This window comes from Portunus trituberculatus, chromosome 36 (assembly GCF_017591435.1).
Source record: "Portunus trituberculatus isolate SZX2019 chromosome 36, ASM1759143v1, whole genome shotgun sequence".
Taxonomy (NCBI): Eukaryota; Metazoa; Arthropoda; class Malacostraca; order Decapoda; family Portunidae; genus Portunus; species Portunus trituberculatus.
The window spans coordinates 2,111,725-2,134,224 of record NC_059290.1 but is presented as its reverse complement, the minus strand read 5'-3'; the positions used below and the strand labels follow the sequence as shown (position 1 = coordinate 2,134,224).

At 41.6% G+C, this 22,500-nt stretch overlaps 1 protein-coding gene and 1 non-coding gene across 2 annotated transcripts in view; both read left to right on the top strand.

Annotated features, from left to right (window-relative positions):
- Positions 1-2,869: 2,869 nt before the first annotated feature.
- Trnac-gca lies at positions 2,870-2,941 on the top strand. Its single transcript has one exon. It is a non-coding gene; the product is annotated as a tRNA-Cys (tRNA).
- A 3,731-nt stretch (positions 2,942-6,672) lies between these two features.
- Positions 6,673-22,500, top strand: part of LOC123513681 (Y+L amino acid transporter 2-like) — an 18,528-nt gene continuing 2,700 nt past the window's right edge. Inside the window, exons 1-7 of the mRNA XM_045271025.1 lie at positions 6,673-7,523; positions 13,618-13,839; positions 18,884-19,109; positions 19,293-19,337; positions 19,694-19,817; positions 20,911-21,111; positions 22,457-22,500. The exon at positions 22,457-22,500 is cut by the window's right edge and continues 106 nt beyond it. Coding sequence (XP_045126960.1) covers positions 6,779-7,523; positions 13,618-13,839; positions 18,884-19,109; positions 19,293-19,337; positions 19,694-19,817; positions 20,911-21,111; positions 22,457-22,500 — 1,607 coding nt within the window. The 5' untranslated portion in view covers positions 6,673-6,778. The remainder of the gene's footprint in view (positions 7,524-13,617; positions 13,840-18,883; positions 19,110-19,292; positions 19,338-19,693; positions 19,818-20,910; positions 21,112-22,456) is intronic.

The window sequence follows — 22,500 nt, the reverse complement described above, 5'->3', positions numbered from 1 at the left end:
CCTTCAAATTTCATCCCCAAAACACTAATAGAAAACGACGCTCTTTTTATCGGTAACCTAATCAAATAATTGTGATATTCCGCATTTATTTATTTTTTTCTTATTTTTTTCAATGTAAGAAGTAAAAACTGGACAAGAACAAAGAAAAAATATCAATAAAAGGCCCACTTAGCTTCCAGTCCCCTTACGGATCCGACAGGGTCAGCCAAAAGATAGGGATAAATGTCGTGAAACCTTAAACATAATGAAGTCTTGAAATAAATGTATGAATTCTGTGACTGTGTATATATTGTGTCCTAATCACTGATGTTCCTTTGGCAGACCAGAAATTACACACTGAAATCTTTTACTGGACAAGTGAAACCGACCCTGCAGTTGAGAGAGAGAGAGAGAGAGAGAGAGAGAGAGAGAGAGTGTGTGTGTGTGTGTGTGTGTGTGCGTGTGTGCCTGTGTGTTCCAAAGGTGACCCCAACATACGACTGTGAGTGTGTGTGTGTGTGTGTGTGTGTGTGTACAGGTATAAGGATGTGCACGTCTTTGGAGTTACATTTTCCAGTTATTTCTTTAAACATGCACACGAAAATATCAGAAAATTAGTTTTTTTTTATCTGTCTTTGCTCAGTTTATTGATTTATTGATTTTTTACTCATTTTTTATTTCTTTCTGCAAATCATCTTTCTTGAAATGCATTGTCTGTAAAGCGACTGGAACGAACCAAGACTTGAGAGAGAGAGAGAGAGAGAGAGAGAGAGAGAGAGAGAGAGAGAGAGTACTCCAAAGGTGACCCCAACATAAGACTCTGTGTGTGTGTGTGTGTGTGTGTGTGTGTGTGTGTGTGTGTGTGTGTGTGTGTAAATAATAATAGTGATAATAACACCAATAATCTATTTCTTATTCATGCAGGCGTAGTTGCAAAATATACAGTGCAGTTTCAAGACATTTATCCCTGTCTTTGGGCTAACTCTGCAGGGGACTGGCGACTGAGTGGACATTTTTTTTATTTATTTATTTATTTTGTTGTCCTTAGCTAGTCTTTCCCTCTTACATAAAAAAAAAAAGAAGGAGGCAGAGAGGCTCGTTGTGGGGTGGGGGGTTTGGATCTTGGTGTGAGGGGGTGAGGAGGGATTGCGATCTTAATACGAAGACTCAAGTTAATTATTTGGATTGGTTACTGTTAACAAAATCTCATTAAGTATATACTGTAATGGATATGAACACACACACACACACACACACACACACACACACACACACACACACACACACACACACACACACACACACACACACACACACACACACACACACACACACACACACACACACACACACGCAGATACACATTCTCTCTCTCTCTCTCTCTCTCTCTCTCTCTCTCTCTCTCTCTATGTCATGAATGATTGTTTGCCTGAAAAAATTACACCCAATACTTTTCTTCCTCCAATCTTCTCTTCCTCCTCCTCCTCTTTTTTTTTCCTCCCTCCATTCTCTTGCCTTCTCCTTCCTCTCTTATGCCTTCTTTCCTGTTCCACATTTCATAATGGCGACCTTTTTCAATCCCTCTCTCCTTTTTGTATCTTTTACTGTCACTTTTCTTTCATTTCCTTATTTATCATATTTTATAGTATCCCTCTTTTGTGCCTGTTTGTTTCCTATTTGTATCTTCTCTCTCTATCTCCCTCCTCCCACCTCTCTCTCTCTCTATCTATCTGTCCATCTCTCAATCTTAACCTAACCTCGTAACGCCACTTTCCTCAACCTTCAAGTTCACAGAGACACTCCAACCTAATTTAGCTAACAACCAACATCCGTACTTTCTCACGAATAATACCATGCGGAAAATTGTAAGGCAAATTGAGTCTCGGGTATCATTGTTCCTCGCAGGCTGGGACGGGGGGACGCTCATCTCCTGCTCCGATGCGTTGGTATTTCCGCCTTGATACCTGGACAAGTACTCAAGGGAGAGGGAGAGGGCAACGGAGGGGAGGGAGGTAAGACGAGGGAGAATGAGAGGGAAGAAGGGATGGGAGTCTGTTGTGTATTGTTGTTTGGTTTCCACGTAATGATATAGGAGCTTAGGTTATTAGAGTTTTCAAGGTAGCGTGTATGTGTGTATTTACCTAGTTGTAGTTTTACAGGGCCTGGGCTTTACGCTCGTGTGTCCCCGTCTCCATATCTACACTTATCCAATTTTTCTTTAAAACTATGCACACTTGTTGCTGACACCACTTCCTCACTCAAACTGTTCCAAGTCTCAACGCATCTTTGCGGGAAACTATATTTTTTTTTACATTTCTCAGAGATCTTCCCTAAAAGTACATGTTTTCGCTCGGGATCGAACCGAGGACCTTGCGCGTGTGAGGCGCACGTGATAACCACTACACTACGAAAACATATTGATGTGTGTGAGTGTGTGTGTGTGTGTGTGACAATGATAATGATAATAATAATAATAGTTATAGTAATGATAATATTATTAATGATAACAATTATAATAGTGGTGGTAATAATGATAATGGTAATAATAATTATAGTCGGGTCGAGGCTTTCTGAGACGAGATGATCCAGGCGGTAGGTGATGTTGTGGTAGATGGAAGAAAGGTCAATTATGATGAGACTATGGTGTACTTACCTTAAAAGTGGTGCTATTTATATTATAAGGTAAAAATTTTCAAATCATAGTGAATGCAATACTCTTTAGGGGATATACTGGGCGGTGTTTAACCGCTCATATTGTCCCTTCTGCGTAAGGGGGAAGTGAAAGACGCTTTGCTCATCTTGAGGCGGCGCGTGTGAAAGTTGCCGGTCACGGGCGTGTTGTGATGAACAACACCTGTTCTTAAGAGTGACACGGGACGTCGTTTACCAAGGGGGTGTAGCTCAGTGGTAGAGCATTCGACTGCAGATCGAGAGGTCCCCGGTTCAAACCCGGGCGCCCCCTGCGATCACAGCTTTTGATATTTTGAAACAACAACATGGTATAAAAAAAAAAAAAAATAAATAAATAAATAAACAACAAGCCTTCTCGTGAAGGTGGCGCTTTCGTCACGTGACAGGAGTGCTGGAATAAGATGCTTCACTTTACGTTCTTCCCTTGTCCAAGACTAGAACTACATTCCTTGCTATCCGGGTGGGAGGGGAGGGGCGACCGTGTTGTTGAGCAACGAGCAAGCGTGGCTCCGTAGTGACCTCAGGACCAGAGCAGCACCCAGATCCAGATCCAGTTATCGCCCTGTCCCTGGCAGCTCCGCCCCGCTGTCTGAACAGTTTGGTCGTGAATACACTGGGTTGAATTTGAGTTTGTAGTCAATGGGGCAACCTGTTCAGTTCCTTACATGCACCGCAGCGATATCCACACAGCTGACGTGCTGCTCCGATGGTGCGGGTGTGGGTGGAAGGGGATAGTAAAAAAAAATGCGTCCCGGTATTGAAGGAGTTAAAAGTTCACTCTTCCACTCTGAGTCATAGGGAATGTGCACTGTGTTGGTGTTGTTGTTGTTGCTGTTGTTGTTGTAATTGGGTATCGCTTTATTTATTCCTTTATTTATCTTTCTTATTCACTTCATTTTCCAACATGAATAAAGCATCCTGGTGTCACATTACTGCCGGGCCTGACCTGACTCCCGCTCACCTTCCAACGTACCAGTGACCTTGAGCACTGAGAGGAAGTCGAGGGGTGTTGCTGCGTCGCGCTTTTCCCATTCTTTGTTATTCTTATTTTCAAAGTGAATGAACAAGTTTGATAAGAAACCTACACCATGAAATTAAAACACCTCAAGTAACTGGGATTTTTAACTTCTTCAGTACCCTGACGCGTTTCCATATTGATTCTAGTTACTATTAGGTGATTTTATACACCTTCCAAAACTCATATGGGAGATTGAAATAGTGAAGACTCTAGCCATTAATCTTTTGACCTTTGTGCACCTTTTATAATGTAAATAAATCTCAAGGTAAAAATGTGTCCCAGTATTGAAGGAGGTTGATACTATTTTCATACCACAAATATAACTTTAAGAATAATTCATCACTAGCACGTAGAAGAAACATTACGTAGCATCCAATTTATTATAATTACATGCTTTTAACAATAAAGATGAAAGTTGGCTTGGCCCTCAGAATACGAGTCAAGGGTACAACTAATGCCTCTTGACAACGCACGCACCGCTTTAGGCAATGGTGTGTCTCTCAAGGCATGTGGACGGCGCACGTGAGGGTACAGGGAGGAAGGAATGTGGCAGGAAGGCGTAAAAAGAGGTACTGGAAAATACATGTACAAAAAAGATACTGGGAATGAAAGTGCAAGAAGAGGTACTAGGAAAAGATTGCAGGTGAGGTACTGGGGAATGAGATTACAGGTAAGAGTACTGGGATATCGACTTGTAGCTCTAACTTTGGTGTGTTCAGGACAGTAAGGTGAGGAAACATGAATGTGACACAGTATTGCTTGGGAGAGAGTAAACGACAAGGGAGATTTGAAAGGCAAAGTGAGAGTTAAGGTAGAATTTCAAGGGTGCATCTGTTGTTTGTGTGTTTTGATGAATCTACCATGAGAAAATTCCGAGAAAGAGATAAATGTATCCAAGTCTGACTGCACTAAATCAATGATGGGAATGAAGAAAAATATAAAGAAAAAACGTGACGGTTAGAAAAATATCACACACACACACACACACACACACACACACACACACACACACACACACACACACACACACACACACACACACACACACAGGATATGCAGTACAACCAAGTAATTTTTCAAGGTAATTTTCCCCGCCACCATAAAGTAACACCAACAAGTAACCACAAGGTCCTTATTCTACTCATCCCTGCCACCACGACCACCTGTCATCCCTGCCACCCCTGCCACCATCTCTTGCTCATCTTTATCACTCTACGGCGTCTCTTATTCCTTTCATTATATCACTTTCATCCCTCCACTTATGCGATCTCAGTTTCATCATTTATGGTAAGATTTATGATAAGGGGGAGAGATGAGGATTGAGGGAGGCAAGTAAGGATAGGAGTGGGGGAGGAACGGAAGGCGAAAGGGTGGGAGGAAGTTTTGTTGTTATCTGTAGGAAAAATATGACCTTGTAAATTAATGGTGTGTGTGTGTGTGTGTGTGTGTGTGTGTGTGTGTGTGTGTGTAGATTTCAAGATAACCTGTCGCCTTATACTATAGATATTATAATCAGTCACAATTAGCCTCGATCTCATCCCTCCACTCTATTAAAATTGTTGTCTGTGTAATAATATGTTGTCCTCTTTTCTTTGTCTTCATCTGGCATTTTTTTTTTTTCTGGTTATCTCCTTTTCTAATCAGGCTTTGTTTAGGTCACTACCTCTGGCACGGATTTCATTATTTTACCTAACCTGATCAAACTAAAAATTACAATCACTGTTTGGTACGATATTTATTGTTAACGAATTTTTATATACACTATCTCAACCAGTCATCTCCTTCCTGTCCTTAACTTGTCTCTTCTCCAACATTTCTCTTTTTTGGATTCGCCTAATAACTTTCAAGACTCTCATTCTGTCCTAAGGTGAAGCAGATCTACCTTATCCCTCTTTGCCTTGACGTCCTTGCACTGACGGGATGAAGCGGTGGCTGAGCTTGACGGTGGTGGGACGATGGCCGTGGTGGGTGAGGTGACGCGCTGGTGTCAAGGGAACGTTTGGTGAAAGCTGCAGTAGAGGTCATGCTCGTTTTAAGTTCCGCTATAGACGTCACCGCATTAAGCCATGAAAGCCGCCAAGCAGAAGCTGAGCTGTGGCTGCTAACCATGTAATATAATAAGTTGTACTGTGCCTTTCAAAGATTATAAGAAAGAACTGACAGTCAGGTGTGAAGGCCATGACACCTCAGAGTTTTACAATGTTACTATCGTCTGAGTGACAAGTAATGTTTTCTCTCAGCCGCGACTGAGACATCACGTGCACAGCGCCACATTGCTGCACATATTGTCACTGTTGCATGAATCAGTTTCACAAGGGCGAGGGATCAGCGTAAGGAGGAAATACTGTTCCTTCTCGTGAGTCTGGCATCTCGGCTCCCTCACCATTCATAACGCATTCCACCTGCACATGGGACGAGCCACAACACTTACCAATGTGCGATGCTGACGTTTGCAATTATTATTTTGTCTCCGCATCCATTGAAATACCGACGTGTGAAATGAATGAAAAATTAGGCAAGGTGATGCAAGGGAAGTGATTCTGGACCAGTGCGGCAGATTCTGTGTTACTGAGAGCTGGCAGGCGAGGCACCGATCCTTTGCCTCTCGTGACTGAGCTTCCGGTAAAGAAAAAAACAGCGAGTTGTTCGCTTTTGTTATTCTAAAGACAGCATGTAATAGACTCTCATGACTCCTAACTACTTGTCCAACAACAGCCATGAGGGGAATGCGGTGAGGCTTCATAGCACTCTCTTCTTCCAGCCCATAGTCTCATTTTCTCTCAACAAATCAACAAATATATTACTGGTACTGCTAATCTGGACGACTTGTTGCTGGCGGGACGGGAGTGAGCAGAGTCAAGCAGGCTGAATTAAGGTAGGCGGGTTTCCAGAGGTCGCTGGAAGCAGTTTTAGAGAAAGACGTAGGATCTCGTTCTCGCTTCCCTTTGAATCATGGCAACCTCGCTCTCCCCGGCAGTAAGCACCCGGACGCCTACTTGTTTTGTGCGCGTGGTTGTAGCTCCGTCACTCTTGCCTCCTTTGCTCGCTCGCTTGCTGCCGCTATACAGAAGGGACTGAAGGTGCCTAGCCATGGATAATAAGGCATTCGACGATTCTGATACTGACATTGCAACTGAAAACGAGAAGAATGTCGAAAATGTTGGAAAGGATGAACCAAGTGAAGTAAATGATATAAATGACAAGAAAGAGGAACTGGAAGAAATGACGAATGACGAGAAGGAAAGGGAAAGGAAGAAGAAAATCAGCGCTGAAATGGAGGAAAAAGTAGAAATATATGATAAATTAGTGATGCACGAAACACCTGTGACAGATTCAATAACACCTGTCGAGGAAACGATCCCCAACCCACCACCGAGACACAGAACACGAAGCAAGGCCAGTGTAGAGACCAAAGCAGATGGAGACACGCACGGCGGAGTACACAGGGAGAGGAAACAAGACACAATGGAAAACCAGAAATGCAAAGAAGAGGAAGCCACACAAATGAACACACCGGAAACTGACACGCGTAACCGGGGAAAGAAAACGAACCCACCAAAACCTGATAATGGAGAAATTAAACTAACAGTGAATGAGAATGGGAAGAAAGTGGAGGCGAGCGATATAGAAAAGAGTGAATCATCTGTGAGGCTCAAGCAGGAACTGGGTCTTCTTAACTGCGTGGGATTAATTGTGGGCAACATCATAGGCACCGGGATCTTCGTGTCGCCAAGAGCAGTGGTTCAATACACAGGATCCGTCGGAATGTCCCTTATTGTCTGGCTGATCTCCGGCATTATGTCCATTGTCGGCGCCCTGTGCTACGCTGAGCTAGGTAAACAAAAGGGAGGGACAAGGTGGTGGGTAAGGAAGTATGTAGTGTTGATTATGTGGTGAGAAAAACAGAAGGTAGAAGTGTTGAGGATAGTAAGGTAAAAAATAAGTCATGTGTGAATTAGACAAGTTGGTGAATGAAAAGGACAAGTGTGGTGATTTGAAGTAGCTCTTTAGTCCACGTGTTTAGTCTCTCTCTCTCTCTCTCTCTCTCTCTCTCTCTCTCTCTCTCTCTCTCTCTCTCTCTCTCTCTCTCTCTCTCTCTCTCTCTCTCTCTCTCTCTCTCTGCTTTGAAGTTGTTTTAATATGCAGAATAATCAGGTTTTTCCTTATAGTAACGTCCTTAATTCTGTTTGATCAACCGTGGCACACAAAATGAGACTGTTGTTTTGGGGATTGCCGCGTTCAGTGTGTGTTTTCCTACCTTCCTGCAGCCCTTCGTCAGATCACTTCCTGCATAAAAGACACAATAATAACAGGAATAATAACGATAATATAAGAGTAAAGAGTAAAGTGTAGGAATAACTGATCTGGTGGGTGAAGTGTTGACGTCATTACCTCAAATTGTGTTCCTGAGAAATTATTTAACCTTTGTTTCCTTGTAAGTCTTCTGGATGATGTAATCTGTTCATGTGTTTTTGTTCCTGGTTCAGTTATCACTCAGTTCACCAAAGCTTCCTTGAAATCCCACCAGAACCGCGTACATAGATGGCTTGCCAGATATTCATAACCTTACTTCTTTTTTTATGCTGAATGCTTGTTGAATTACCACAAGGATCACAAAAATAACTCATAAACCCAAACACCTTCTACGTCAATTCAAGGCAGTCAAGATATGGCACTGAAGTTTTAACCCCTTCATTCTGCTTACTATTTGGTGACTTTACACAGCTCCAGAAACTCATTTTGGGGGTTGAAATAGTGAAGACTTCGGCCATTAATCTTCTGACCTCCATGGATCCTTCCTAATGTCAATAATGGGTCCAATCATGCCCAAATTTCAAGGTAAAAATATGTGTTTCAGTATTGAAGGGATTAAGAATGAAACCTTTAGATATTTTTCTTGTTAAACTATCACTAAAGTAACAAATACTCCTGGTAAAAGAAGTAGCTGTTTAAAAGCAGTTAAGATGGAACGCAAAAGATTTTAATAACGCAATTTAAGTAGTTAATTCTTGTTGACACTTTTATTTACATTAGGAAGGGTCTATAGAAGTCAGAAGATTGATGGCCAGAGTTTTCACCATTTTAATTCCCCACATAAGTTTCTAAAGCTGTATAAAATCATTGAATATCAAGCAGAATTAATATAAGAAATGCGTCGTGGTCCTGAAGGGGTTAGACTATCATTACCCAAGCGGCTTCCAATGCAGTTTAGAAATTATCATATGAAACTTATCATTATTTCCACCCACGTCATTTTATACATGAACGCGCCGCCTCTCTCTCTCTCTCACACACACACACACACACACACACACACACACACACACACACACACACACACACACACACACACACACACACGTCAGGAATCACACGACAGTGCACAAGCGTTGGGAAAGAGAAAATATTTAAGGCTAGATAATCACACACACACACACACACACACACACACACACACACACACACACACACACACACACACACACACACACACACACACTTTGTAAATATAAACGTTACTACAATGAGGAAAATTTAATATGCTGAATTTATTACAAAGAGAGAGAGAGAGAGGTGTGTGTGTGTGTGTGTGTGTGTGTGTGTGTGTGTGTGTGTGTGTGTGTGTGTGGAGGAGAAAGTAAATCATGACCTCTCTCTCTCTCTCTCTCTCTCTCTCTCTCTCTCTCTCTCTCTCTCTCTCTCTCTCTCTCTCTCTCTCTCTCTCTCTCTCTCTCTCTCTCTCTCTCTCTCTCTCTCTCTCTCTCTCTCCTCCCTCCTCCTCCCTCCCTCCCTCCCTCCCTCTCTCTCTCTCTCTCTCTCTCTCTCTCTCTCTCTCTCTCTCTCTCTCTCTCTCTCTCTCTCTCTCTCTCTCTCTCTCTCTCTCTCTCTCTCTCTCTCTCTCCTCCCTCCCTCTCCTCCCTCCTCCCTCCTCCCTCCTCTCTCTCTCTCTCTCTCTCTCTCTCTCTCTCTCTCTCTCTCTCTCTCTCTCTCTCTCTCTCTCTCTCTCTCTCTCTCTCTCTCTCTCTCTCTCTCTCTCTCTCTCTCTCTCTCTCTCTCTCTCTCTCTCTCTCTCTCTCTCTCTCTTGTTTGTTAAAGGTGTGAGTGTCCCAGAAAGAAAGTTTTGGATAATCTGGACAAGTTTTTTTTGCGAGTGGGTGTGTCAGGTTGTAGTCGCCCGCCTCGTGTTCACTCTTGCTGACAGCCACGTCTTGCTCTGCGTCAGGGTCGTCTTCAGAAAGGTTTTTGTTCTACTTCTTTACCTGAAGGACGACGGCTAACTAAACAATGCGCGTTGCAGTTTGTCGTGTGTTTGGTTTTGCTGGATAGACAAAGAGCGTTGCAGTTTGTCGTGTCTTTGGTTTGCTAACAAGTCAATGTAGGTTGCAATTTGTCATGTCTTTGGATTTTTAGGTAGACAATGAGCGTTGCTGTCTGGAGAGTGTTTGGTTTGCGAACTAGACAATGCTCGTTGGAGTTTGCGAGTCTTTGGTTCACTAACTAGACAAAGAGCGTCGCAGCTTGTCGAGTTTTTAGTTTAGAATTGTTAAAGTAAAGCGTTAAAATATAAGAAAATATGTGTCTGTGCGGTAAGTTTTCCGTCCTACACGTGGTAGTCCCTATATGAAGGACACTTACCTGTGTTTTTTTAACTTATCGTCCTCATTCATAAACATGTCGAATCTTTTGTAAAGCTCCTTCATGACAACACTAACGATCTTTTTTACTGTCTCTTCCACTCATCTATAAGTGTATTTAAGAACCAAATTTCAAGCTATTTCATTCTTTTCATTTCTATTTTTCAAGTTTAAACTCGTTATTTCTTGTTTTACTTTGATTATTTACCTAGAAAAAAGGAAAAGGTGTGTTGATCCGAGGGTGTTTATAAAAAAAATTCCACTTTTTTTTATTTCACTTTTTTTCAATCTTGAACCCATTATTTCTAGTTCAATCCTGATTACTCACTCTTAAAACGATATATCAGTGTTTCTCCGCCGCTTGTTTTGCAGGGACACGCTCCACAGGCTCAACGTAAACAGTCTTATCCCGCAGACACTCGATCTCTTCACACCATCATTCACTGCCATGATCTGGGACTATACTCAGAAACGTTCAGGTCTTCCATCACTATTATCTTCAGATGGTAAGATTAGATTCAGATCATTAGATTCTCAAAGGTGCTTCTCCTGTTGATAACGTAGAAATCTTATTAATCTCTTACTGAAAATATGAACACATCCTTAAGAGCCTGTGAAACTTCATTCCCAGGTCTTTGGATGTAATGGAGATGTGGTGTTTGAGCTTCAGAATTCGAGTGTAAGGTGTCCGAACCAATCTTTGCTTCACGGATATTGGAACTCTTACTATTTGCTTTCCCATCGCATAAGGACAGTTTTCAAAGGCCACTTAGATGATTACCTTGTCATGTTCTGTGGAATGCAATGCTCCAGTCCACTGATGGCGTAATGCAGTGTTTATTACCATGGCCACCATAAATTTACCTGTGAAATTCAAGCCAATTAAACAAGTATCAAAAGTTTCAGCTGCAATATGCAAGACTTAGCAACACCAAAAGGGATTTATGGATATTCTACAAACATCTATAAGTAAGAAGTGGATTGGAAATTTGATGTTGCAGTTTTTAGTCAGTAGTATAATGTTTGAAAGAGGCTACAAAGCAAAGAAATATTGATCAGTCTCTAGTAATTAATGAAAAAGATCCTAAATATGAAGTTAAAAGATTAAACCATTACAATAACATGAAAATATCCAAGAAAACCATCACAACCCCCATTAACCCATTCAATACCGGGATACATTTTTACCTTGAGATTTCAGTACGATTAGACCATTTTATTAATATCTAGGAAGTGTCTATGGAGGTCAGAAGATTAATGGCCACAGTCTTCACTATTCTAATCCCCCCATGAGTTTTTGAAGATGTATAAAGTCGCCAAATAGTAACCAAAATGAATATAGAAACGCGTCATAATACTGAAGGGGTGAAAGGCAAGGATAGTCGAGCATAGGCGTCGAAACACTTAATAAAGATAACCTTTCCATGATATACTCTGGCCACATGTGACAGTCCCAGGCAGCCCAACACCTGACAAGTGTTAGCGCATCTCACATGACACTACTCAGCGACGCTTGCTGCAGCTGCTACTGCTATCGCTCATACGTCTTGCTATCCGCTAACTCTCTGGGTGCCCTCACGTGACCTATCTCATGTCGCCTCACCATCTTAAGACTCTGCAGGGACGTGATAAGTGAAAGTGTCCAGGTCTCTCTCTCTCTCTCTCTCTCTCTCTCTCTCTCTCTCTCTCTCTCTCTCTCTCTCTCTCTCTCTCTCTCTCTCTCTCTCTCTCTCTCTCTCTCTCTCTCTCTCTCTCTCTCTCTCTCTCTCGTTTTGGTTCGTTCCAGTCGCTTTACAGACGATGCACTTCAAGAAAGATGATTTGCAAAAAGAAATACACAAATAAGTATAAAAAAAAAAAACTGAACAAAATGTAATACAGATATGAAAAAGTAATTTCCTGACATTCTTGGTGTTCATGTTTAAGGAAATAACTAAATGTAACTCCAGAGACGTGCATATCCATATACTTATACTTGTACACACACACACACACACACACACACACACACACACACACACACACACACACACACACACACACACACACACACACACACACACACACACACACACACACACACACAATTTGTAAATATAAGTACCACTGCACTGAGAATAATATCAATATGCTGAAATTATTACCAAGAGAGAGAGAGAGAGAGAGAGAGTGTGTGTGTGTGTGTGTGTGTGTGTGGAGAAGAAAGTAAATCTCGACCCTCCAATTGCCGAAACGATGCTTTACTCCCAGCGAGGTCTGATAGCACTAGTTCTGAATTCATTTAAGAGGGAGATTTCAAGACATTCATCCTTTTTTTTTTTTAACTAACTCTCTCGGACCTATAAAGGGACTGACAAATAAATGTGCTTTTTTTCAACTACTACGCATTTCACGGAGAGTGAGTCATTGTTTTTCGCAAATATCTTTCAAACTGATGAATTGATCGGAATGGTACTTTGACACTGTGTACTAGACACCTTCCGCTAATTTTTGGTCATACTAAGCAATGCCAAATGATGTTAGTAAAAGCGTTTACTCCTGAGATATACGGTGTTGCCGAGCCTCGCCAACCTATCCATACGAACGTCTACAATCCCTCATCCCATTCCTCCCTACGTTCCTCTCTCCCGCTCGCTTCCCCCCTCCTCCTCCCACTCTCCGTTCGATTGTGTACGTTAGTTCTGGCGACTCATGTGACTTCGGCTTTAAACTTCAAGAGTAAACGCTTTTACTAACACCATTTGGCAATGCTTAGTATGACCAAATATTAGCGGAAGGTGTCTTGTACACAGTGTTAAAGTACCATTCCGATCAATTCATTAGTTTGAAAGATATTCGCGAAAAAACAATGACTCACTCTCCGTGAAATGCGTAGTAATTGGGCCTTTTCTTTCGTTTCACATGGCCCTTAGTCACCTTTCCCATCTTACATGAAAAAAGTCACTAGACAAACCAATAAAAGAAGCCATAAGCACCAAAACTAGCGAAAAATAAAAAGAGTAAAAAATAGAGCATGACAAGAAGTAGTCACGCATTAACCCTTTCAGTACTAGGACGCATTTTTACCATGAGTGTTGGCTATAATTAGATGATTTTATTTACTTTAGGAAGGGTCTATGGAGGTGAGAAAATTAATAGCCAGAGACTTCACTGCTTTAATCCCCTGAAGCTGTATAAAATCACCAAATAATAAACAGAATAAATATAAAAACGTGCCATGGTGCAGAAGAATTTAAAGCACACTACAAACACACTAAAAACACACTAAAGTCACACCTCTGCTTTCCACTACAGGTACAATGATTCCTCAGAGTGGCGGCAATTACACATACCTTCACGAGGCGTACGGACCGTTGCCTGCTTTCATCTTGCTGTGGATGACGGTCACCATCTCCATTCCGGGCAGCAGGGCGGTGGCGGCTCTTAGCTTCGCCAACTACGTAGTGCAACCTTTCTTCCCCAATGAACAGACGCCGCCACAGTCAGCCCTGCGCATCATTGGGATTTTGCTTATTCGTGAGTGTTTCCTGTGTTTGTGTGTCTGTGTGTGTGTGTTGGGAGGAAAGCTGTAAAAGTAAGGTTAGTTTGTTGTAGCTTTTCCCTTCATTTGTTTTGTCTTGTCTTGTTTTTATTTTGTTTCGTTTCTGCTTTCTTTTTTTCTGTAATGTATTGTTAGCTTGTGAAAATGCAGGACGTTTATTTATTCATTTTTTTTTACTATATTTTACATGTTTCATTTTATTTTATTTTTGTTTATTTATGTGTTTATCATGAGTTGTTTTTCACGCGTTCCGTTAATCATTCATCGTTCGTTTATTTAATTCACTGTTACTTGTTCATTTCATTCTGTCGTATTTATTATCATACTCCTTGTCAGACACTCCATCGTTCCCTGGCACCCAGCGCCGACCCTAACAACACGATCCGACAAGTAAAACAAGCAGTCACTTCTAGGCATTTCATTACGTGTCTTGGCCATTGCTCTCCACACACAAGGACGTATTTAAACTGGAATCGTGAAGCAGCAAACCGGCTTCAGCTGCATCGCTTTCTGGAGTACAAAAATAATTACTGTTTGGTATGCCACGTCACAAACTTCCAAGAGAGACAATACTATCGAGTGTGATGAGTGGATTTATATTGGTGGGCAAACATTGAATACTGGAATAATGATAATGACAATATTATCTCGCCATTTTGTATTTCTAACGATATTCAACAAACAAATACTTCAGCACAGTTTACGCAGCCACTTTAATAAATATGTCTTATTTTTTACCTTATTAATTCACAAGCAGCCTTAGTTTCCTTGGTGAACTCATGCCCGCTGTTGTTGCTGACGAGGGTGGTGGTGAAGATATTGTGGTCGTTCACCTCATGTTTTATTTATTTTTTTTATATAAGAGAGAAGCTGGCCAAGGGAAACATCAAACGGAAAGAAAAAAAAAAGCCACTTCGTTGTCAGTCCCTTTGCCGGTCCGAGAGAGTTAGCCAAAAAAAGGGATAAATGTCTTGAAACCTCCCTCTTAAGTGAAGTGAGGTCATAGGTAGTTAAAAATACAGAAGAGGGCAGGGAGTTCCAGAGTCTACTAGAGAAAGGTATGAATGATTGAGAATACTGCTTAATTCTTGCATTAGTGAGTTAAGCAGAGTAAGGGTGAGAGGAAGAAGAAAGCCTTGTGCAGCGAGGCCGCAGGAGGAGGGGAGGCATTCATTTAGCAAGATCAGTAGAGCAGTTAGCATGAAAATAGCGGTAGAAGATAAGGGATGTAACATTCCAGCGGTGCGAAAGTCAGTCAGAGGAAAGGAGTTGATAAGACGAAAAGCTGCACTCTGCACTATCTAATAAAATTGTGTGAATGGAATCTCCTCGTACATGCGAAGAGCACTCCATATAAGGACGGATAAAGCCCTTGAACAGAATTAGCAATTGGAGGGGTGAGAAAAACTGGTGAAGACGTCTCAGAACGGTTAATTTCGTAGAAGCTGTTTTAGCAAGAGACGAGATGTGAAGTTTCCAGTTTAGGTTGTAAGATAAGGACAGACCGAGAATATTCAGAGTAGAAGAGGGGAACAGTTGAGTGTCATTGAAAAAGAGGGGACAGTTGTCAGGAAGGCTGTGTCGAGTTGGTAAATGAAAGAATTGAGTTTTTGAGGTATTAAACACTACTAAGTTTTCTCTGCCCCAATCAGAAATCTTAGAAAGATCGGAAGTCAGGCATTCTGTAGCGTCCCTGCGGGATGTTAACTTCCTGAAGGATTGGTCGTCTCTGAAAAGACGTGCAAATGTGTAGGATGGTATCAATGTCAATAAAAGGAAGAGAGTGGGTGACAGGACTCACTATTAATAGATTTAGGAGAACAGTGGCCGGAGAGGACACTTGAGATAAAGTTGCAGAGAAGGATAGAGACCGTAGGAGGGTAGTTTTGAGACCAAAGCTTTGTGCCAGACTCTATCCAAAGCTGTCTAAGGCAACAGCAAAGTTTCATAAAATTATCTAAAAGAGGATGACCAAGACTCAGTAAGGAAAACCAGATCACCAGTATAGCGGCCTTGACGGAAACCATACTGGCGATCAGATAGAAGACTGTGGAGTGACATGTTGAAGAATCTTCTTATTGACAAGATAAACACCTTTGATACGCATTTATCAGACCAGTCATGGTAGATCACTTTCGCAGTATTGGCACTACAAATTAATGAAATGTATGACGTGCTACTAATACACTTCATTTTTTTCTATGTAACTTTAAGAAATAATGCATCTGATCTTTATTAAACCAATGTTTTACTTTGGACATCTGTATACTTTATTCACTAGAGATGTTGACAGAAACGTATGTTGAGAGTAGTGTGGCTCGCGTACACTGTCATGCACGTGATTCATGTCATGCGGAGGGAAAAGAACGACGGAGGAAGTAAATCTGTAAAAACAGTAGTGTTGGGTGCAGGTGTGAAGGAGCTAATGAATGGGTTCCGCCCACCTGTTTGTACCAACAAGTGTATGGATGTGTGTGTGTGTGTGTGTGTGTGTGTGTGTGTGTGTGTGTGTGTGGTTGGGTGGGTGTGTGCGCGTATGTGAGATAATGTTTTTTTGGGACTGTTGTTTGGCAGTAGTGTCCATTGTTCGAGGCGAAGGAAAAACACGACATGAAGCGCACGTCACGAACGAAGGCAAACATTGCGTCAAACTGCTTCCATTGTATAAAAAAATGAGCCTGAGTAGAATTAATGTTGTTTGGATAGAAAAAAATAATAGAGACATGAAAGATTGACATTTCTCCTGTTGAAAAGACACCACTCCGTACATCCATTAAATCATCGCGATACTCGTAATCTACACCACCAACAACTGATAAAAGATAAATCATGCACGTGGATATTAACCTTTTCAGTAACATGGCATTATTTTCGTTACATCCTGAGTGCAATGCGAGGAGTTCATTGGGTTTTGATCGACATATTAATTCTTTAGTTAGTAATTCGGTGCATTCATACCTAAATGTGATCAGGAATGAAGCCACCTAGTAATGACCAATGTAAATAAAGCATTAATGGGAATATCAAAATGTTTCAAGACGTGTCACTGTACCATAGTGTCAAATGCACATGCTTCAATAAGTTATTCAAAAGTGAAAAGTGGAGCATACGTAAGAGGAAGGAGAGATGCAGGTGTGCAGGTATGCAGGTGTGAGTAATAACATGCCATGCATAAGTACCTAATTGTTATGCAGATGTGATTGTACAAGACTTAGTGTTGCCATGATTTCAGTATTATCAACAAGATGGACAACATTTATGTCCCCAAGGTCATATTGAAGTACCGATAGTTATAGCAAATAGCTTGATAACATTGAACACCTCACTGAGAAGACGCGTATGTTCTGTCATCTTGATTTCAGTGTTCTAATGAAGTCTGAGCATATTCAAGACTGGAGGCACTACTGAAGCAGCGATGTTTATAGAGCAATGCCTCAATAACTGATACACCTCACCAGGAAGACTTGACTATACAGAACTGGCCAGGAGAAAGAATCCTTGGAGTGCCTTTGTCGTGTTTCTTTGTTGGACGATCAGCGCGTTCTTTATAAAACCTCACTTAATATCTTCTGTTTACATATATTTACACTCCTATGGCCTTAACACAGCACAACATCTTTTCCCAACAAAAGGTTACTGAAATCTGGATTCATCTCCTTTCAGATAAACTGCTATTGCTAATCAAACACTTCACGTTACATGGCCCACTCTTCATGTCTTCACACAATTAACAAGAGAAAACACACTGTACACATATTCAATCCCGCTTTTAGCAATGTACGTATAACCAACATTTCATTCTGAACTACACCACAATTGTCAGGCTTTTCTTTCTGGTACTGTGACTGGCGGCTTGCCCACCTTCACACTCTCTTGTCTATCTTGTCCCTCCCGTCTCCTGTCTGTTCCCGTCTCCTATACCTTTTGATATACCCCGGGGTTTTAAAATGACTTTCTGCCCCAATAAGACTTTCAATGCTATTACATTTATTTTCCAGTACTTAGATCATTTCATTTTCAAGATGCTTCGTTTTTTTTCATTGCCCTTGACTAGCTTTCCCTTCCTACATAAAAAAATAATCGTGTCGACGTGTAATCAGGAACTAGAAAGCTGCCGGTAACTTCTGCTCTCCCTGTGTGCTAACTTAGATGTCTCTTCACTTAACCTGCTACTGTTCCCCGCCTCTGTCAGCCTTATGTTGACTGGCGGCATCTTATTCTCCTCGGTGTCTCTTTTTGCCTCATCTCTCATGCAGTGGTTCCTTCTTTGTCTTCCTTGTTTGTGAATTTTGTCTATATATTTTGTCCATGTCTATGAATATTGTCTATTAATTTTTTTTCTTTTTTTTTATTTATATCACGTTGGCTTTTCACGGAAATTTATGGGCTAAAGGGGATACTTTTGGAGGTACCTCGTATCTAAAAGCCCACCCGCTAGGAAACCGTTGCCCCGATGAGGAAGCCCAACCTACACTCGGACCGGGGACAGGATTCGAACCCGTGAGCTTGGATACCCCTCGGACCCCAAAGCACACATGGTTCCACTGTACCACGGCGGCTCCTTGTCTATGAATATCCATGGCTATCAATCATTGTCGTAACAGAAAGCAAAGTCCTTCTTCACTCGTCCGTATCAATTTCCATCTCTCTTCTCTTATTCACTGGATCGTATTTTTCAGCGTTCTTATGAGTATTCTTTTAGATAGCATTTTTCAGTGAACATTTCTTTATCCTTTGCATTTCCTTGGACAATAGCTTCTCTTCCATGAAAATTTAACAAAAACCTACACTCCACTTCTTTAACTTAGCCCCTTCCTCATCCCCTGCTGCACCAACAAAGTTACCCATTATTCCCCATACTGAAGAATTACTGCTGTCTGTTGTAACTTTTTTAATGTAAGAGGGAAAAACTGGCTTAGGACAACAACAAAAAAAAAAGATGGGGGCCTCTCAGTAGCCGGAATTAGCCAGAAGACAGTTATAAAATGTCATGAAACTCCCTTTTCTACACCAACGCAGTGCTTCTCACCTACGTCAACGCCAAGAGAGTGCGTTGGGCCACCAGAGTGCAGGACTGTCTGGCTCTAACGAAGGTACTTGCCCTCATCATGATCATCGTGGTCGGATTCTTTCACCTGTTCCGAGGCACCACCGACAACTTCAAGGACCCGATGGAAGGCACCTCCTCCAGCATCTCCCTGGTGGTCACTGCCTTCTACCACACACTCTACGCTTATGAAGGCTGGTAAGTGCGTGTTGTCTTTATTTCATTTGTTTAGATGTTTTTTTTCTTGGTTGTGTGCGTTTTTTATTTTTTGTTTATTTTTTTTTTTTTTGTGCTGTCAGGGGTTTTTTTTTTTCTTTTCTATTCATCTTCTATCTTTCTTTTTTTTATTTGGCTTTATTTTTCTTTTTGTTTTATTTACAGGGACAGTCTCAACGGTATCATGGAGGAGCTGAAGGACCCATTCAAGTACGTGGCAACACACACACACACACACACACACACACACACACACACACACACACACACACACACACACACACACACACACACACACACACACACACAGTTTCTCTCTCTCTCTCTCTCTCTCTCTCTCTCTCTCTCTCTCTCTCTCTCTCTCTCTCTCTCTCTCTCTCTCTCTCTCTCTCTCTCTCATTAACCTGTTTCCATTGCAAGAGAAGCGAATTGATGAGAGAGAGAGAGAGAGAGAGAGAGACTATACTATACTATTTTCACACACACACACACACACACACACACACACACACACACACACACACACACACACACACACGTTGATCACCTTGTCCCTTCCCTCTCAGAAACATGCCCCGAGCCATCGCCATCTCTGTCACCACGGTCATAATAATCTACATGCTCACCAACGTCGCTTACTTCGCCGTGCTGCCCAAGGACCTGCTGATCGCCTCGCCCGCCGTGGCTGTGGTGAGGACACATGGACTCTTAACATAAGTTTAACTGAACCTAACCTAACTTAACCGAACTTGACCTAACCAAACCTTAAGAAAAAACTTATTTACTTCGTGTGATTTCATGCTTAGGTTTTTGTATCTGGTAGTGTGTGTGTGTGTGTGTGTGTGTGTGTGTGTGTGTGTGTGTGTGTGTGTGTGTGTGTGTGTGTGTGTGTGTGTGTATGGGCGCGCGACGGGTGAAATTCAACTCCCCGAAGGTGAGCTAACGAGCTTTCATTGTAAATAATTGTTATATCTAGGAAAAGAGAGAGAGAGAGAGAGAGAGAGAGAGAGAGAGAGAGAGAGAGAGAATAGTAATACATTTTTGTCATTATTTCTAGATGAGAAACAACAAAATCCCAAAACAACAACAAAAACAACATCAACAATAGCAAAACAAATACATGCAAGGTCACAAACATATTCTGAAAGTTCATTTTGTCTCCAGCAACCTTCGTTCTTCCCTCCCCTCTCCCCCTTCCTTCCCTCGTTTCTCTCGCCCTTACTTTCTCCACCAACACTGAACCATCTCCCGCCTCTCTCTCTCCTTCTCTTCGTTTTTCTATCTTTGCTTAACTTTCTCTTCTTCCTTTAACTCAATTTCTCACCCGAAGTTTCTTTTTTTTTATTTCATTCTTCAGACTTTCTTTTTTTTCATTTTCACATCCATTTCTCTACTTTTCATCTCTTTTCTCTTTTACTTTCTTTTTTTTTCTATTACAGTCTTTCTTCCCATTTTTTCCACGATTATCTGTCTCATCTCCCATTCCTTTGTATTTCTCCTATTTTAATTTCTCCTTCCCTGTTCTTTCTTTTTTTTTCTTTTGCTCCAATACTTTCTTCACTCTCTTCCTAATCTCAATTTTTTTTCTATAACAGATTCTCTCTTTAATCTCCTCCACGATTTTCTTTTCTTCTCCTATTCCTCTCCTACCCTCTCTCATGACACTTTCTCCTTTTCTTCCTTGCTATCGTATCTTTAAAACCCGACACTTTCTTGAGGCCCCGCTTACACCCTGCCTACCCCTTCCTCTTCCCCTCACACTTGCCTCCCTTGCCTCCCCCAGACCTTCGGCAACCTGGCTCTCGGGGTGATGGCGTGGACTATTCCAGTGTTCGTGGCCTGTTCAATCAGCGGTGGTCTAAACGGCAGCATCTTCGCCACGTCCAGACTGATTTTTGTGGGTTCACGCCGAGGTCACCTGCCTGGCGCTTTGTCCTTCGTGCAAGTGGACAACAACACACCTGTCATCTCCCTTTTCTTCTGTGTAGGCTTGTGTTTAACCCCTTAAGTGTTGTAGCACTTGAAGTTTAGCTCTTTCAACCCCTTCAGTAGAATGACGTGTTTTTTTATATTCATTCTGCTTACTATTTGGTGATTTTATACAGCTTCAGAAACTTATGTGGGGATTAGATTAATGAAGATTGTGGCCATTAATCTTCTGACTTTCATAGACTCTTCCTAATGCAAATAAAATCGTCTAATCGTATCCAAAACTTAAGGTAAATATGCGTCTCAGTACTGAAGGGGTTAAAGGTTGTAGAACTTAAGATTTTACCTTTAAATGTTGAAGAGCTCTTAGTTTGAACCTTTTCAATGTTGTAATGGCTGACGTTTAATTGAGTGTGGCAGAGTATGAGGATTAGCTACTTGAGTATTATAACGCCCCAAACCTGATTTTTTAGTGTTTTATCTTCTGGAATGTAACCTTTTGAGTGCTGCAGTGCCTCAAATCTTAACGTCTTACATTTAACAAGCTCTGTTGGAAGTAAGAATAGAATAACAATGTGTAGCATCAATACACAGAAACACCTCTAAAACCCGAGTAAAATCCATGAAATCTTTAAAAAATCCTAATAAAAGAGAAAAGAAAGTGAAAATATAAGTAATAATAATAATAATAAGGATAACAGTAACAACACGTCCTTGATGAGCTGTACCGCCTCCAATACAGCTGTTTCTTCTCTACTTGACGTTAACACAGAAAGGAACACACTGCCACTTGTATTCGTTCAGTGCAGCACAATTACCGCAACCAAAATCCATCTCGCCTTGCCCTGAGCAGTCCGGACCTCCAATAAGTGTGAAAATGATGTCATTACGTAACCAAATCAGCATCGAAGCGGCGGTCATGTCGTTCCGAATTGTCTCTTTCTTGGGAATATGTGTTGAAATGTAGGTCTATCTCTGTAAACTGTCAATTTGTCCTCTCGTTATGGCCGGTTCTATTCTCTCGTGTGTGTGTGTGTGTGTGTGTGTGTGTGTGTGTGTGGAGGGTGGGTGGATAAGTGCGTTTGAATCCATGTCTATGTAAGCTCTCTTTTTCCCTCTTTTTTATCGATTATTTGCCTTCCTGTGTGTGTGTGTGTGTGTGTGTGTGTGTGTGTGTGTGTGTGTGTGTGTGTGCTTAAATCCATGTCTGTCTATGTAAACTCTCAAATTTTCCTTTTATCGATATGCAACATCCTGTGTGTGTGTGTGTGTGTGTGTGTGTGTGTGTGTGTGTGTGTGTGTGTGTGTGTGTGTGTGTGTGTGTGTGTGTGTGTGTGTGTGTGTGTGTGTGTGTGTTTTGCCTGCCTGTCTCTGCGTCTCAATTTGTGTGTGTCCTGCAGGCGGTGCTGTCTATGCTGATGTTCGTGACGTCAGATGTTCGAGT